Source organism: Schistocerca piceifrons, chromosome 7, assembly GCF_021461385.2.
Source record: "Schistocerca piceifrons isolate TAMUIC-IGC-003096 chromosome 7, iqSchPice1.1, whole genome shotgun sequence".
NCBI classification, from domain to species: Eukaryota; Metazoa; Arthropoda; class Insecta; order Orthoptera; family Acrididae; genus Schistocerca; species Schistocerca piceifrons.
The window spans coordinates 406043543-406058939 of NC_060144.1; the positions used below are offsets into that span (position 1 = coordinate 406043543).

The following is a 15397-nucleotide window of genomic DNA, read 5'->3' on the forward strand; positions in this document are numbered from 1 at the left end:
AAAAATGTTGTGGATAGATTAAAGAGGAGAAGGTTGGCAGTCCTTAATTAATGCAAAATTGTGGCTTGCCTTCTCTCTACAAATTTTTAACTTTATTCTGTCCATTTCTACATGATACTCTGAAGTTTTCCTATTACAGAGGAGAAGTGAACATGAAACAGAACTTTGCATTTACAACAATGAAAAATTGCCTGGCATTGTTCTTTTTTTTTTGCATAAAAAACCCAATGTAGATGCTCTTTTCACAATGATGTCCTCTTGCCCACACGTAACTCATTTCATTTTTGCACTTTTAAAATCAAATACTGTAGGTGGAGCAGAATTTCTCAAAGTTTCTTTACTAGCATGGAAATCTACTCCTTTGTGATGAAAACTGTGAAGTTTGTGCAAATATGATATTTCCTTGTAATGTTCATAATGTTGCATAAATGTTGTCTAATAACACATTTATCTAAATTGTCAGTTAAATATTTGTTGTGTGTATTTTACTCTTTTGCTTCGAGGCAAATATTTTAATTCTATTCCACACTGATGTACTTAACCATTGCTTGTTTACGTTTTTTTGCACCTACTGTCACCTTTTCTGTTGACTCTGTCACAACGTTCTCTTCCTCATTGTCAGTAAAATTAGTGACTTAATGGAAAGTTGTTGTTGCTTTCTGTGAAGATATTTTCCATGGTTACTTTTGTGATCACTTTTTGCACTCACACTGTGAGGTAACAATACTCTCTACTTTGAATTGGAAAGCTACTTTTTCTAGTCATGTAACCAAGGTAGTGACCATTATGGCTGAGTAACCAATTTTCCATGCTAAGTAATGCGTCTTTCTGAATTAACAATACTATATTGCTAATTGAGATTGTAGAGAATGCAGATATATTCTACGGTCTCTAAATATTGCCTAAATTATCTCTTTATCTTTTAGTTTTTATTTATTAGTCAGAAATATTTGTGGAGAGTTTCAAAGCAAACTGTTAAATCTGAGAATGTTACTTTTTTTATTTTTTTTTTAACAGAAACAATAGATCGACACGAGAGGAGTGAACGCAGCAGGAATAACAGCGGTTGGGAAAGCTGGCAGTCTCATCAAGTTCGACCATCATCCCCTTATTCTCCCACCAGAGGCACTTCACCTGTCAGTGATTTTTCACAGCCACCTCCACCACCAGTTCAACAGGCACAGCCTCTGCAGCAAATGCAGATTCCAACACTTCCTCTAACAATGGCTCACTGCCTGACTGCTGTGGAACACCCTCCTCAATTAGTACAAACTCCAGCACCACCTCTGGTTTCACCTGAAGCCGCTCCAGCATTGGTGCTGGCTCCACAGTCACATTCAGTAACCTCAGTGGCTGCCCCAGTCAGTGGAGCCCCTAATATTGCTCCTCTGGGCATCACACCTTCTGTTCCTCCTCCGACTGTGGTTCTGTCACATCCTCCTCCCATGGCACCACAGTACATGCAGTACCCTCCACCACCGCCAGCACCGGTCCAACTCCAGACACTGCCACCGACAGTACAGACTCCGGCAGCTGCGTCCTTGCCAGTGCAGGGCCCTCCCCCTCCTCAGACTTTGCTTGTACCACCACCTCAGCTGGTCTCCCTCCAGCAGCAGCCTCCGCCGACCTCAGCCCCGATGCCGCATCTCGTGGCCGCCGCTCAGCCGCCCCCGACTGGAGGTAACTACTCCACACAGCTGCAGTTGCTACTGCTACAGGTGTAATCAAAACACGGTGCTCATAAGAGTTTCCTAGTCTCCTCAGCTGCAGAGCCCCATGTACCGTCGACAGAAGAGTCTATGAGGGAAGTTGCACGGATGGTGGCGCAGTGTGGGGATGATATTGAAGAAATCATAAAGATACGAAATCCTGATGACCAGTCCGTATGGTAAGTTTCTGTTGAGATGTTGTCAATTTGATTTTGGTAATAATGCATGAGAGTAGCTAGTATGTTTGACATTCAGTTGTAAAACTGCCAAACAGATATGTTAACATATACGTGTTACTTTTGGAATGTTGGCTAGCTGTTGCTTTATTGATTTACTAAACAAATCAGGCTAAGCGGAATGCAGATCACAAGTCCAGAGGAGGTGGAAAAGGTGACTTTTTGTTTTGTTTCGACTTGATCAATATTTTGGAGAACATAACTTTAAAGGACTCATTTAAATAGCATAGCAGTCAAAGTAAGCAAAATTATTGCTATGCCTGTATGCAGCTGTTCTGATAGTGTAGAACACAGGGCATCTGGATAGTTGAAATTTCATGTTGCATTAATTGAACTATAGTGGTGTATCTACTGTGGACTGAAACTGAATTTATCATTTTGTGAGATCATATACTGGATTTGTATGAATTCTCCATTTATGGTGCAGGTGTGCAGGAATCCATTGAGAGCTTTCTCAGTTAGCAGAATTTGTTTACTTTTGTCTTGATATCTTTGAGACCGTGGCAGTTTCTCACACTTTCTTTACATTTTAATGGAGAAAGCAATCCCTACACCATAGCTGCTACAGTTATATTATTGAAATCAGAAAATCACAGTTATTGGAATTTGGTTATATTTTTCATACTACCAGATTAACTCATGGCACTTTATTGTACCCAGTGAGCTGTAAGCTGTATTTGAAACTTACGAAAACTTCAATTATAAGAGGTCTTTTGACAGCTCAGATTTTTAAAGCTGGTCTCTCTCTCTCTCTCTCTCTCTCTGTGTGTGTGTGTGTGTGTGTGTGTGTGTAAGTAATATTCTTTGCATAAAGATTTGTGTTTTATCCTACCCATTTGACCTAAGGCTGTAGAAAATTTTATATCGTTGAATTGTTGGGGATTAACAATTTGCTTTGATGTCAATCTCAGTTTTACGTAATACTTTTTCCCCTTCGCTTTTTGGTGAAACTTAATGCCATGGAATGACTTCTTGTTTTTATTATTGCAAATGGGATAGTAACAAGTAGCAGTGTATCAGACATATTGTTATATCACCCCTTATTAACTAAATATTCATATGCAATTTACGTTGGTAAACATACAACATAGTGTGGTAAACACATAACATAGTGTGATACAATAATACAGTTGAAAAATTGGTGAACTGGGAACCTGACTGACAAGCAGGTTTGAAGTATAGTGATTGGTGCAGACATAACATCGGGAATGAAAATTTGATTCGCAGGACAGGAATCAACTCATAGCAAACAGGCTGATTTAGGAAGAAGCCTACATGCAGTTTGTTCAGAAAATACAAGGGGTAATGACTTACTGGATGTTTTTCTGATAAAACCTGGTGACATATGGTAGAAAATACACGTCATTACTGAGTAAATGGCCACAAGGCAGTAGTGTTGAAGTACATTTAGAGAGTAAAAAGCAGACAAAAGCAGTAGTTGGTGAATATCACATAATTAATGTGGGTGCAAATAGAAAAGTATCTAGCTGAAACATTCAGTCAGTGGTTGACTACAGTAGATGATGCTAACAATATGTTATCAGACTAGCAGATTATATCAGAGTAGGAAGCAAAACATATTCCACTAAAAGTAATAAAGCACATCAACAGATCTGTTTTATTACTATAGAGCAGTGATTACAAAAAAAGGATTATGCTTCCTGGAACAGCTAACATTATCAAGAGAAAAGGAGAAACGTGTATGAGTATATAAGAAGTCATACAGGAGCATTAAGGATTATTCCAATGTTCAAGCAGGTAACAAAATAATACCAAGAGATCCAGAAAAAGCAAGCTACTTAATTAGAAATACAGCAGCGTAGTGGATACAGCTGAGAAGTGTGTTGGAGAGAAGTCGAGGGATAAGAGGGATGTAGTCAACAGATTCACATATAACAACAGGGAAATATATCCTACCATAAAGGGGATAGGTGAAAAGAATTGTTGTGATGTTTGTTGCTACCTCCGGTGCATGATAATTTGTCATGCAGCTATGAATTTATCATTCACACAAAAGCAAAAGTGCTGTTTTCACTTTCATAAAAAATGTAAACATAGATCTATATTTGAATGTGCAGGTTTTATGTATTAGCAATGAATATTTACGCTTCAGTTCTTTATTCACCATGTCCAATGGGAAGTAATATTTTCCCAACTTACTCACAGAGTCAAGTTTCCTCAGTAACTGCGAAAAGTGGCAGGTTTGAAACAACATGCTGTTGCAATCAATCTTTCAATATCACAGCCCATTGGCAATGTTTCAAAGTGTATTCATTCCTTGTTTATTTGAAGTTATCACAGAATCGCATGGCATGGCACGGCACAAAATGGTGGTGATGGACAACAGTAAAGAATGAATTTCCAGGTGTGGCCAACTTATAAAACACGGAATTGTTGACAAAACTGTAAGGCCTAGCCGAATTTGGGATAAGTGTAGTGGCCACTAAAAAAAAAAAAAGTGGCCATAAAAATTGCTAAAGTAGTACCTGAACTTACATAAAAACAAAGACAATCTTTTGATGAAAGAAAGTCACCAAAGTGTATAGGGTATTGGCTTGTCCTGATGAGGTATATAAAGCAAGAAATGACAATCAACACCAAATAAGTGTGAAATCATGGAACAGTGAAGTTGAATATTCTTGTTTTGGTAGAGGGCTAAAAGGGTGGAACAGTTAACAAAATATCTTCACTCAGTTTCCAGAAAGTATGACTAAATTTAAATATCTGGTACAATAGTGGCAAAACACACAAGATTATGGAAAATAGGATAAGTGTAAATTAAGTATCATCTATTGCATGGTATATTATTGTTTAATAACATTAGGGATTTAATGTAATTGTGTGATGTAAAATGTCAAGTTCACCACCTTGATTACATTAAGTTACTAGCTGTTCAAGAAACGAGAAAATTTTAATTGTGGATAGTTATTGAGTACTGAAGGGAGAACGTACCATCAAAGTAAACAGGTCAGGGAATATGCACCAGCCTTCTGTGTCTGAATAAACTCTTCTAGGTGTACAAGTTGTTGCATAATTTCAAATAAAACACTGGAGCTTTTGACAGCTGTCACTGCCATCGTCGTCAGGAGCAAAAAACCACGGACTGCCAGTGCTAGCACGGTATTCCACTTACAAGAGGACGATTACAAAATCTGGGAGGTGATGTGTGTGTGTGTGTGTGTGTGTGTGTGTGTGTGTGTGTGTGTGTGTGGACGGCAAGTTGTGAATTCGCAGCCACTTGATCTATGACAGAACCAATTGTGTAAGGTGCCCCAAGGTACCAGTGCCACATTTGAAACTGCCACTCCCATCTTTCTTAAAGTGTTGAGCATCAGTTCAGTTACAGAATCTATAGTAGATTTCAGATCTCCATCTCTGACTCTTTATACTGACCCTAAAATATAGAAGCAAAAGGGTACATAATTTTCAGTTCCCAGTCTCAGTTAATGTGAACAATAGAAAGAATTTAGAGGGAATACACAATTTCGATTGTAACATGTAGAATTGTTCAGGACTCTTGCTAAGTATGTAAGACTTCTAAGAAGAGATTTCAGAGATCAGTTTTGAAATGAAAAGAAGTTAAGGAAAGTGATATGAAACTTTTCAGCTCACAAAATACAGAAATGATGATAGATTTGCAGATGTCCAATTTGTAAATTATGTCCACACAGTACAAGACGACCTAAAGTATATGAAGATATGACGGTTGCCAAACTCTGTGTTAGGAATGTTTCATGTTAATTATGTAGCAACCATCAGCCCAAGAGACATAATGTATGACTGAAGAGTATCCAGACTTAACTCGGAGCATCATCCAACAAGAATTGAAATGAAATCAGACTTGTATCAAATCTTTTCTGTTAAAACTTTGAGGCTATCCACCGATAAACATCTCTTATGAAATTGGTTGTGGTAAATTACTTTTGAACAACAAACAGAAATGTAACTATATGGCAAAATGTTTTAAATATTTCATCAGCTGTGAGACCGCACATTTAAACCTTTCAGCACCTGTCTTCTTTTGATCTGGAATTATTCCTTAAACCTTTCAACACCCGCCTTCTTTTGGTCTGGAATTATTCCATTCTTCTTGAAGTCTAGGAGTATTTAACACGTTTTTTACATCTTGCACACCAAGCGTAGCAGCTGTTCCAGTGGCGTTGTTTCCACGTAGGTCTTTCAGTGCTCTGTCAGATTCTTAAACAAAGTGTTAGCAATGATTAAATTACACTGTGCAGAAAATTCTACCAGGTCGCTTCCTCTTTCAATCCTTTCCCTCAGTCCATGTTCTACTATGGTTCCTTCTCTACCTTTTCCGACTACCAAATTCCAGTCACCTAACACAAATAAATTTCCATCTCCATTGACGATGTGAATAATTTCCTCTGTCTCATAAATTCTTTCAATCTCTTCATCTGTGGAGCTAGAGGGCATGCAAACTGGTAATAGTCCAGTGAATACTGGATTTGTGCTTATCAATCCATTCACGTTTTTGTTCATAGTAGCTTTCCTGCATTTTTATTTTCTTATTTGTTATTAGGCCTATTCCTGCATTATCCCTATTTAATTTTGTGTTGATAACTGTAAAAAAAATTGAGGATGTGTTCAACGTTGATCAATTTGGCTTTAGGAAAGCTAAAGGTACCAGAGAGGCAATTCTGACATTTCGCTTGATAATGGAAGTAAGACTAAACAAAAATCAAGACACGTTCATAGGATTTGTTGACTTAGAAAAAGCATTCAACAGTGTAAAAAGGTGCAAGATGTTCAACATTCTGAGAAAAATAGGAATAAGCTGTAGGGAAAGACAGGTGATATACAATTTGTACAAGGACCAAGAGGGAACAATGAGAGTATGAGGCAAAGAATAAATTGCTTGGATTAAAAAGGGCATAAGACAGGGATGTAATCTTTTGCCCACGCTGTTCAATGACTACATAGAAGAAGCAATTACGGAAATAAAAGAAAGGTCGAATTAAAATTCAAGATGAAAGGATATTAATAAAAATAATCACTGATTACATTGCTATCCTTAGTGAAAGTGAAGAAGAATTGCAGAATCTGGTGAATGGAATAAGCAGTCTAATGATTATAGAATAATAATTGAAAGTAAACTGAAGAAAAATGAAAGTAATGAGAAGTGGCAGAGATGAGAACAGCAAGAAACTTAGCATCTGGATTACTGATAACGAAGTAGGTCAAACTAAGGAATTCTGCTACCTAGGCAGCAAAATAACCCATGACAAATGGAGAAAATAGGACGTAAGAAGCAGACGAGCAATGGTGAAAAGGGCGTTCTTGGCCAAGAAAAGTCTACTAGTATCAAACATAGACCTTAATTTGAGGAAGAAATTTCTGAGCGTGTGTGTTTGGATGACAGCATTGTGTAATAGTGAAACATGGAAGTGAGAAAACCAGAAAAGATGAGAATCAAAGCATTTGAGATGTGGTATTACAGAAGAATGTTGAAAATTAGGTGGTCTGATGTGATAAGGAATGAGGAGGTTCTCCAAAGAATCAGTGAGGAAAGGAATATATGGAAAACACTGACAAAAGGAGGGGACAGTATGGTAGGACATCTGTTAAAAAAACCTATACTGACGTGTTCTTCTTGCCACCATAATGCCCTGATTCCCATTATATCTAGGGCTACCTTAAATCTATCTATTTCCCCATTTTAAATTGTCTAATCGACCTATCCACTTAAAGAATCTAACGCTTCACTTTTGGTCCCTTGGAGTGATAGTTTTTTTCCCCCTAATGACAAGATTCTGCTGATTAGTACCCTCCTAGAGATACGAATGGGGACTATTTTATCCCCAGAATATTTTATCCAACTTTTGGTCAGGCGAATACAGGGTTATAAATACAAAATCAGATATGGGTAATGCAGGAGTAGGTTTAATAACGAATAAAAAAAATAGGAGTGCAGGTAAGCTACTACAAACGGAATAGTGACGCATTATTGTGGCCAAGATGGACACGACCCACGGCTACTACAGTAGTACAAGTTTATATGCCAACTAGCTCTGCCGATGATGAAGAAACTGATGAAATGTATGATGAGATAAAAGAAATTATTCAGGTAGTGAAGGGAGACGAAAATTTAATAGTCATGGGTGACTGGAATTCGAGAGTAGGAAAAGGGAGAGAAGGAAACATAGTAGGTGAATATGGATAAGCGGTAAGAAATGAAAGAGGAAGCCGCCTGGTAGAATTTTGCACAGAGCACAACCTAATCATAGCTAACACTTGGTTCAAGAATCATAAAAGAAGGTTGTATACATGGAAGAATCCTGGAGATACTATAAGGTATCAGATAGATTATATAATGGTAATGCAGAGATTTAGGAACCAGGTTTTAAATTGTAAGACATTTCCAGGCAGATGTGGACTCTGACCACAATCTATTGGTTATGAACTGTAGATTAAAACTGAGGAAACTGCAAAAAGGTGGGAATTTAAGGAGATAGGACCTGGATAAACTGACTAAACCAGAGGTTGTACAGAGTTTCAGGGAGAGCATAAGGGAACAATTGACAGGAATGGGGGAAAGAAATACAGTAGAAGAAGAATGGGTAGCTCTGAGGGATGAAGCAGTGAAGGCAGCAGAGGATCAAGTAGGTAAAAAGATGAGGGCTAGTGGAAATCCTTGGGCAACAGAAGAAATATTGAATTTAATTAATGAAAGGAGAAAATATAAAAATGCAGTAAATGAAGCAGGCAAAAAGGAATACAGAAGTCTCATAAATGAGATCGACAGGAAGTGCAAAATGACTAAGCAGGGATGGCTAGAGGACAAATGTAAAGTTGTAGAGGCTTATCTCACTAGGGATAAGATCGATACTGCCTGCAGCAAAATTAAAGAGACCTTTGGAGAAAAGAGAACCACTTGTATGAATATCAAGAGCTCAGATGGAAAGCCAGTTCTAAGCAAAAAAGGGAAAGCAGAAAGGTGGAGGGAGTATATAGAGGGTCCATACAAGGGCAATGTACTTGAGGACAATATTATGGAAATGGAAGAGGATGTAGATGAAGATAAAATGGGAGATACGATACTGCGTGAAGAGTTTGACAGAGCACTGAAAGACCTCAGTTGAAACAAGGCCCCGGGAGTAGACAACATTCCATTGGAACTACTGACGGCCTTGGGAGAGCCAGTCCTGACAAAACTCTACCATCTGGTGAGCAAGATGTATGAGACAGCCGAAATACCCTCAGACTTCAAGAAGAATATAATAATTCCAATCCCAAAGAAAGCTGGTGTTGACAGATGTGAAAATTACCGAACTATCAGTTTGATAAGTCACAGCTGCAAAATACTAACACGAATTCTTTACAGACGAATGGAAAAACTGGTAGAAGCTGACCTCGGGGAAGATCAGTTTGGATTCCGTAGAAATGTTGGAACACGTGAGGCAATACTGACCTTACGACTTATCTTAGAAGAAAGATTAAGGAAAGGCAAACCTACATTTCTAGCATTTGTAGATTTAGAGAAAGCTTTTGACAATGTTGACTGGACTACTCTCTTTCAAATTCTAAAGGTGGCAGGGGTAAAATAAAGGGAGCAAAAGGCTATTTACAATTTGTACAGAAATCAGATGGCAGTTATTAGAGTTGAGGGGCATGAAAGGGAAGCAGTGGTTGGGAAGGGAGTGAGACAGGGTTGTAGCCTCTCCCCAATGTTATTAAATCTGTATATTGAGCAAGCAGTAAAGGAAACAAAAGAAAAATTCGGAGTAGGTATTAAAATCCATGGAGAAGAAATAAAAACTTTGAGATTTGCCGATGACATTGTAATTCAGTCCGAGACAGCAAAGGACTTGGAAGAGCAGTTGAACGGAATGGACAGTGTCTTGAAAGGAGGATATAAGATGAACATCAACAAAAGCAAAACGAGGATCATGGAATGTAGTCGAATTAAGTCGGGTGATGCTGAGGGAATTAGATTAGGAAATGAGACACTTAAAGTAGTAAAGGAGTTTTGCTATTTGGGGAGAAAAATAACTGATGATGGTCGAAGTAGAGAGGATATAAAATGTAGACTGGCAATGGCAAGGAAAGCGTTTCTGAAGGAGCGAAATTTGTTAACATCGAGTATAGATTTAAGTGTCAGGAAGTCGTTTCTGAAAGTATTTGTATGGAGTGTAGCCATGTATGGAAGTGAAACATGGAAGATAAATAGTTTGGACAAGAAGATAATAGAAGCTTTCGAAATGTGGTGCTACAGAAGAATGCTGAAGATTACATGGGTAGATCACATAACTAATGACGAGGTATTGAATAGAATTAGGAGAAGGGGTGTTTGTGGCACAACTTGACGAGAAGAAGGAATCGGTTGGTATGACATGTTCTGAGGCATCAAGGGATCACAAATTTAGCATTGGAGGACAGTGTGGAGGGTAAAAATTGTAGAGGGAGACCAAGAGATGAATACATTAAGCAGATTCAGAAGAATGTAGGTTGCAGTAAGTACTGGGAGATGAAGAAGCTTGCACAGGATAGAGTAGCATGGAGAGCTGCATCAAACCAGTCTCTGGACTGAAGACCACAAAAACAACATCATTTTATCCAAGAGGAGGCTCTCACCATTAAGCCATACAGTAGATCTACATTGGAAATGTGAGTGTCACTCTCTTGGCCATGGGATTCCTGTACAAGATAAGTCAGGGAAAATGTTTTTGCATGTTATGTGCCTACTTTGAGAAAAGAAAACATAATAGTGGGCCAATTCTCTCCATTGATCAAAATAACTGCTGCATATCTGAACGTAAACGAAAACACTGCTATGAAGATTGTCTAGAAAATGAATTGGGAAGAAGATAATACATCTATGGAAAAAGATTGTATGGCCAGGTGGATTACTATCATAGATTTGTTTGTGAAGTATACAGTAAGTTGTCATGTTTACTATTAATATTACAGAAAGGAACAGCAACACACAAAATTATTGAGCTCCTAATGTAGCTGTTCCTTTTCCAGGGAGGCATGAATTGCTCTTTTACTGTTCTACAGAACATTGTATTCACTGTGGACACTTTTGTAGCTGAAAGCCATTTGTCAAGAAGTTCCAACCTGTATTTGGGTGACTATGGCAACATACTTGATTTAGGCCCAAATTAAGTGTTACATTGACAGGAATAATAATAAAACCCACTCTTTCTGCAGTTGAAGTGCTCACCCACGAAGCTGTTGGTAGTGCCACCTCTTCAGACAGGAAGAAAGCCATCAGTCATATATAATGCATCATGAAAAATGGCAGAATTAAGCTCTTTTGAAAAATATGGTGAATGAAATAATCACATCATTAAGTAAAGACACTTGACAGTGTCACTTCAAGGATTTGACTTAGTGATGATTTTAACATCAGTACTTTCCCCATTTTCACCACAAAAAAGACGCATACACAGATTGAGCTTAATATTTTTTTTAGTGCAGGGGTTAAGGAACTGCATTGAAGAAGTATATTTTTGTCAGCTCTAATACAAAAGTTATTATGAGAAATTGAGTCAGAGTGAAGTTAATCACAGGAATTCAGTCATTACCTTGCAAAAGTACTCACTCTTATTATTTACATTATAATTGCTACAGTACACAAGATGTGTCATTTATAATGCTATTCATTGTTCTTCCAAACCAATAAGATAAGTATTATCATGTCAATTAATATGTATAAATTTTGTTGTTTAAGGAATAAGTACAGAGGCTGATCAGAAAAGTAATAAGTTTATATTAACTTAGCCTTATGTTTATTGTAATGAAACCATACTGGTGACTGCTTAGCATTTGATGTGCATGCAGAGTGTTATGTATAACACTTGATTGAAATTGCCTCTGGATCATGAGATCCTAGGTTAGATTCCATGCCAGGTTGGGGACCGGGTGTTTGTGTTGTCCTCATCATTTAATCATCATCATCATCATAATCATCATCATCATCATTCATGACTGTCGAGATTGGGCCGTGTCGAGATTGGGCCGTGTCGAGAAGGCATCGGAAAATCATTCATATAGGTTAAGAAGAACAGACCTACTAATGGTCATTGTGGGACACCAAGTGTTACATAGCTTATCTTGAGGGTAGTTTAAAGTCTGACATGATTTCAGTGACAGTCTCATACAGATATGATGTTATGTATATAGATTTTGTATATATAAACTATATGAAACCAGAAAAGTCTCCGAAATTGTGTCATTTCGTTTGTATGGGTACTCTTCCCTGGGTTTCAGGCTGCATCACCCATTTACGTTTGACGCTGAGGTGCTATTCCAGAACGTGGAGCGCAACAGCAATTTTGTTCCTGTGTAAGGGGGTAAAGTAGACTGGGGTGGCAGTGAGAATTTGAATTGAGGAGAGAGGCATGCTAGGGTATTCTGTGCAGTGGTGTGAACCACTGTACCAAGGTGGCTTACAAGGGGAGGCCGCCAATTGTGAAATTCAGATTCGATTCATACTGCGCATAATAAAAGCTCATGGCCAGAGGTGTAATGTGGCAAAGCACCAAGATGCACTTCTCAGCCGTTGTCGAGAAAATCAACAGTTAAAAGAAACCGTTGTGGTGAAATACTCTCTACGATGAACAATTTTCTACAGCGTCGTGGCGCAGCGGTAAGCGCTTGCATTACACCTCTGGCCATGAGCTTTCATTATGCGCAGTATGAATCGAATCTGAATTTCACAATTGGCGGCCTCCCCTTGTTAGTGGCTAATGCACCTGCCTAGTAAGCAGGAGACCCGGGTTTGGATTTTTGCAGATCTTATAACCTGATATCTTTGCTTCATAAATGACTGAATTTCTTTTGATTATATGATATAGTCATTGTGTTGCATCAAGTTGAAGTAAAACAATGCACAAAATTTTAAAATATCTCACAGGGTTAAAACGCACGACAGGTAGATTGGTTTTTGCTCATACATTGCAGTGAATGAAATATAGATAAGGTATTGAAACTTCATTTACAATTGAGAGCACCCATTGGGTTTCGTATCCAAAGACACACCCTTTCACATTCTTGTGCATTGCTAATCACATAGTCATGACAATCATCATGTCATGGATGATTCAACATAGGGTCATTCCATGTCAAATCAAAACACTTTAAATAAAAATTTGACCTCACCCTCTTAGATTTTGCTGAAAGTTGGTACACTTATAGTGGGTACTGAAACTAAGAAAAGTACCAAATTTCAATTTTTTACCTCAAACCATTCCTGAAAATGGCTATGTAAACTTTTCAAAAACTGGCCAAAAATGTGTGAACAGACTTTTTTTAAAATTGCCCTAGGAGCTGCCCTAATCGAGCTATAGAGCTGTGAAAGGTGTCATTTTTCAGCATTTTTCATGCTCTTTCCAGTGATATACAAAAAATGTAGCTTCTAAGTAATAACCTTTTTGAAAATACTAATTAATATTTTGATTTAATTTTTTTACAAAAAGTACATAATTGAAAATTTTCAAAATATTTCCATAACTACTTCATACTGTTTTAAATCACATGGCAAAATATAAATGTGGGATGATGATGGGTTCATTGTTAAAAAAAATTATCCCGGACTCTTGTTTTTCACTAACAGCTGTAGTTTGACCAAACTGATCTTTAACAAACAGGAATTTCATTAAAATATACCAAAAGGTAAGTAAAAAAGTACTAGAAATATCAAAATATCACCTTCTTGAAACAAAACTAAACAACATTTTCTATAATTGATTGTTTATTTTTTTAGTTTCTTACAAAACTAATAGTCTATTAACTGGCAAAACGAAATGTTGAGTGTGGGGACCTATGGCTAAGATTTAAATAAGGTGTGATGTAATACTTCTGGTCAAAAAATTCACATTTCATTAGCACAGATTTTAGCCACTGTATGAAGGCTGAGCATGCTTGTGTTCCTGTCTATGTAGGCAGCAGGCTGTGAACAAGTTGAAACAAGCACAGCTCTTGATGTCTGTGCATTCATTCAGAGACTGGAGCCATTGTTGAGAGGATACAAGACTGTTACCTTCTAAGGCTTAGTGTGCCTGTAACATTATTGTGCACTGTGGTTTTAGTGCAAATCAATTGTTACCTCTGCGTTGACCAGTTTGTATCTAGTATATTTAATAGTTTATTTACAAGTAAATCTATAAATTGAAGGAGAGTTTATAAGTGGTTTTTGTAACAATATGGAACCAAGTAAAAAGTGCAGTGCTCTAAGAGTGCAGTGTTGTAATCCATTGAAGAAGTCAAATCATTTTACTAGAGACAGGGAAAAGAAGAGAAATGTCACAGCATGGATTCCCAAATTATTACCACAAATACCTAGTGGTGGCAGGATTTGTGATAAATGTAGTAAAGATGTAACCACATCGAAAAATACACCAGAACCCATCAGTGATAAAAGTGTTGAAGATTCTTCTGGATCAGAGATAATCATCCCGGACCAAGACCCTGACTTCACTGTAACTTCAGTGGTTGTTCAAACACTTAACACATCACTTCAAGAACTAGGTGAGTCCCCAACTGATAAGAAAAAAGTAACACCTAGGCGTTCCCAAATCAAAAGTGAACAAAATCTCCTCATCAGTGACACGTAAACTTTTTGTTGCTGTTGAAACTTCTTCGTCAGATACTGATGCTGATGAATCTGTTCTTCAAAATCTCAAAACAAACTTTAATAATTCTATAAATAGAGCAAAAAAACTAACGATTCTTACAAGTTTACCTGAAAAGTGGAGTGTCAGGAAAATAATGAGGGAATTTAATGCTCCTAATTACATTGTTCGGCAGTCCAAAAAACTTTTGAAAGAGAAAGGATTCATGGAAGGTCCAAACCTAAAACCAGGGACGTATTTACGAACAGAAACTGTCAAAACTTTACATTCATTTTATGAAAATGATGAAGTTAGCTGGGCAATGCCAGGTATTAAAGATTTTGTGACAATTACAGAAACAAGTGGAAGTAAAACAAAAATATCAAAAAGATTTATTTTCTGTAACCTTAAAGAAGCTTACAAACATTTTAAAGACAAGTTTCCTAACATAAAAATAGGTTTCTCTAAATTTACTAAGTTGAGACCGAAACATTGTGTATTTGCTGGCTGGAGTGGCGCACACACACTGACTGTGTGTGCACAACTCACCAAAACATAAAATTAATGATAGAAAATGCCAAACTAAATATAGTAACACACAGCAGTTTAAACAATTATAAGCAGTGCATTGCAAAAATGCTTTGCAACCCATTATCAGTTGATTACAACATGGGAAACTGTGAATATTGCCCTGGAGAAATTGTCATATGTAAAATTTTACAAGACTTTTGATGAAAACTTAATTGAAAGAGTTCAGTTCTGATATTGGATGTCAGTTGACCACTGTGTTCTAAAAATTGTTCAGAAAACTTCTGAAGAATTCATAGATTTATTTTGTAATAAGATGTCTACTTTGATTCGGCATGACTTCATTGCC

At 37.4% G+C, this 15397-nt stretch overlaps 1 protein-coding gene across 2 annotated transcripts in view; it reads left to right on the forward strand.

Moving 5' to 3' along the window:
- Nucleotides 1-15397, forward strand: part of LOC124804702 (SURP and G-patch domain-containing protein 1) — a 152409-nt gene that overhangs the window by 45965 nt on the left and 91047 nt on the right. For both annotated transcript variants that reach the window (XM_047264960.1, XM_047264961.1), the window contains exons 5-6: nucleotides 1018-1680; nucleotides 1756-1888. In XM_047264960.1, the coding sequence (XP_047120916.1) occupies nucleotides 1018-1680; nucleotides 1756-1888 (796 nt within the window). The remainder of the gene's footprint in view (nucleotides 1-1017; nucleotides 1681-1755; nucleotides 1889-15397) is intronic.